The sequence below is a fragment of the Trachymyrmex cornetzi genome, unplaced genomic scaffold (assembly GCF_001594075.2).
Source record: "Trachymyrmex cornetzi isolate Tcor2-1 unplaced genomic scaffold, Tcor1.1 scaffold1495, whole genome shotgun sequence".
Taxonomy (NCBI): Eukaryota; Metazoa; Arthropoda; class Insecta; order Hymenoptera; family Formicidae; genus Trachymyrmex; species Trachymyrmex cornetzi.
The window spans coordinates 13,329-14,363 of NW_017296086.1; the positions used below are offsets into that span (position 1 = coordinate 13,329).

A 1,035-nucleotide genomic window follows, 5' to 3' on the forward strand; every position below is an offset into this window, starting at 1 on the left:
TCAAGACTGTAGATCATCATACAGTACGAATCATGTCGCGATTAAAAGACTAGGCTATGTGTTTTATTTGTTTGATGATTAGAGATATGATTTAAAATTAATTTGACTTACGTCTCGCTCGGAGCGTGGCGGAGGCAGAAATCTCTGATCAATATTTAAGGACGAATATGACAAATTCTGATATACGATCACATGATCTAACGAAGAGTCCTAAAGTCCACAACGGGTTTCCAAAGGATACGCCTCGTGGAATTTACGCGATACAAACGACCGGCTCTCAACAATAATCTCTGCATGTGGCTCGTCATGTTGACTAATGACTGATGATAGCGACGAAACACTGACTTTGTTAATCTCGTTAAAAAATCCTCTTATCGGCTGTGTCTTAAGCCGTGTTCGCACCGAGCGATTGAAAGTTCTAATGAGTGTTTTGACATAAATATTTATTCAGTGACTTTCGATAAACATGCTTCGACTAAGCAGCAGCTGACGACTAGTCAGCTGATCTGCTGATATCGAGGGCATCGTGGACTTTACATAGCAATATGATTGGCTCAACAGCAATTTGGAGGCAAGTTCGAATGGCCGTTACTCCCAAAGGAACTTCGCGAAGTGTTAAATCCTGATTTGATATACAATACGTATATTATAGGTACGTAAAAAATAAATTAATAAATTTAGAGAATATCAATTGAAGAGCGGGGAGCGATTTTATGCTCTAAAGATGACATTGTTTTGTCACTCAAAAAACTCTTTTTTTATTGATTTTACTTAAAAATATCTTTAAATGAAGAATCTATTGATATATACTACTAATATATATATCGACATCGGTGCATAGTCTTTTTTTAGAAATATTATATTTTAACCTTCCCTAAATATATGTTTGCATCTTCAGTAGATATAACTAATCTGCGGATCTCAAACTTATTTCGAATTTATCATGAATTTAATTAAGTAAACATTACAAATGCAGAACACTTTCTTCAAAATGTAATTAAGAGAGAGTTATGCCGCGTCTCGTGACCGCAAAAG

General features: G+C 35.5%; 1 protein-coding gene across 1 annotated transcript in view; it reads right to left on the reverse strand.

The window, feature by feature from the left end:
- The window catches only part of LOC108757973 (glutaryl-CoA dehydrogenase, mitochondrial), an 8,513-nt gene extending 8,053 nt beyond the window's left edge, over positions 1-460 (reverse strand). The window contains exons 1-2 of the mRNA XM_018502674.1: positions 242-460; positions 112-144 (exon numbers count right to left, since the gene is read on the reverse strand). Coding sequence (XP_018358176.1) covers positions 112-144; positions 242-308 — 100 coding nt within the window. The 5' untranslated portion in view covers positions 309-460. The remainder of the gene's footprint in view (positions 1-111; positions 145-241) is intronic.
- Positions 461-1,035: the final 575 nt, after the last annotated feature.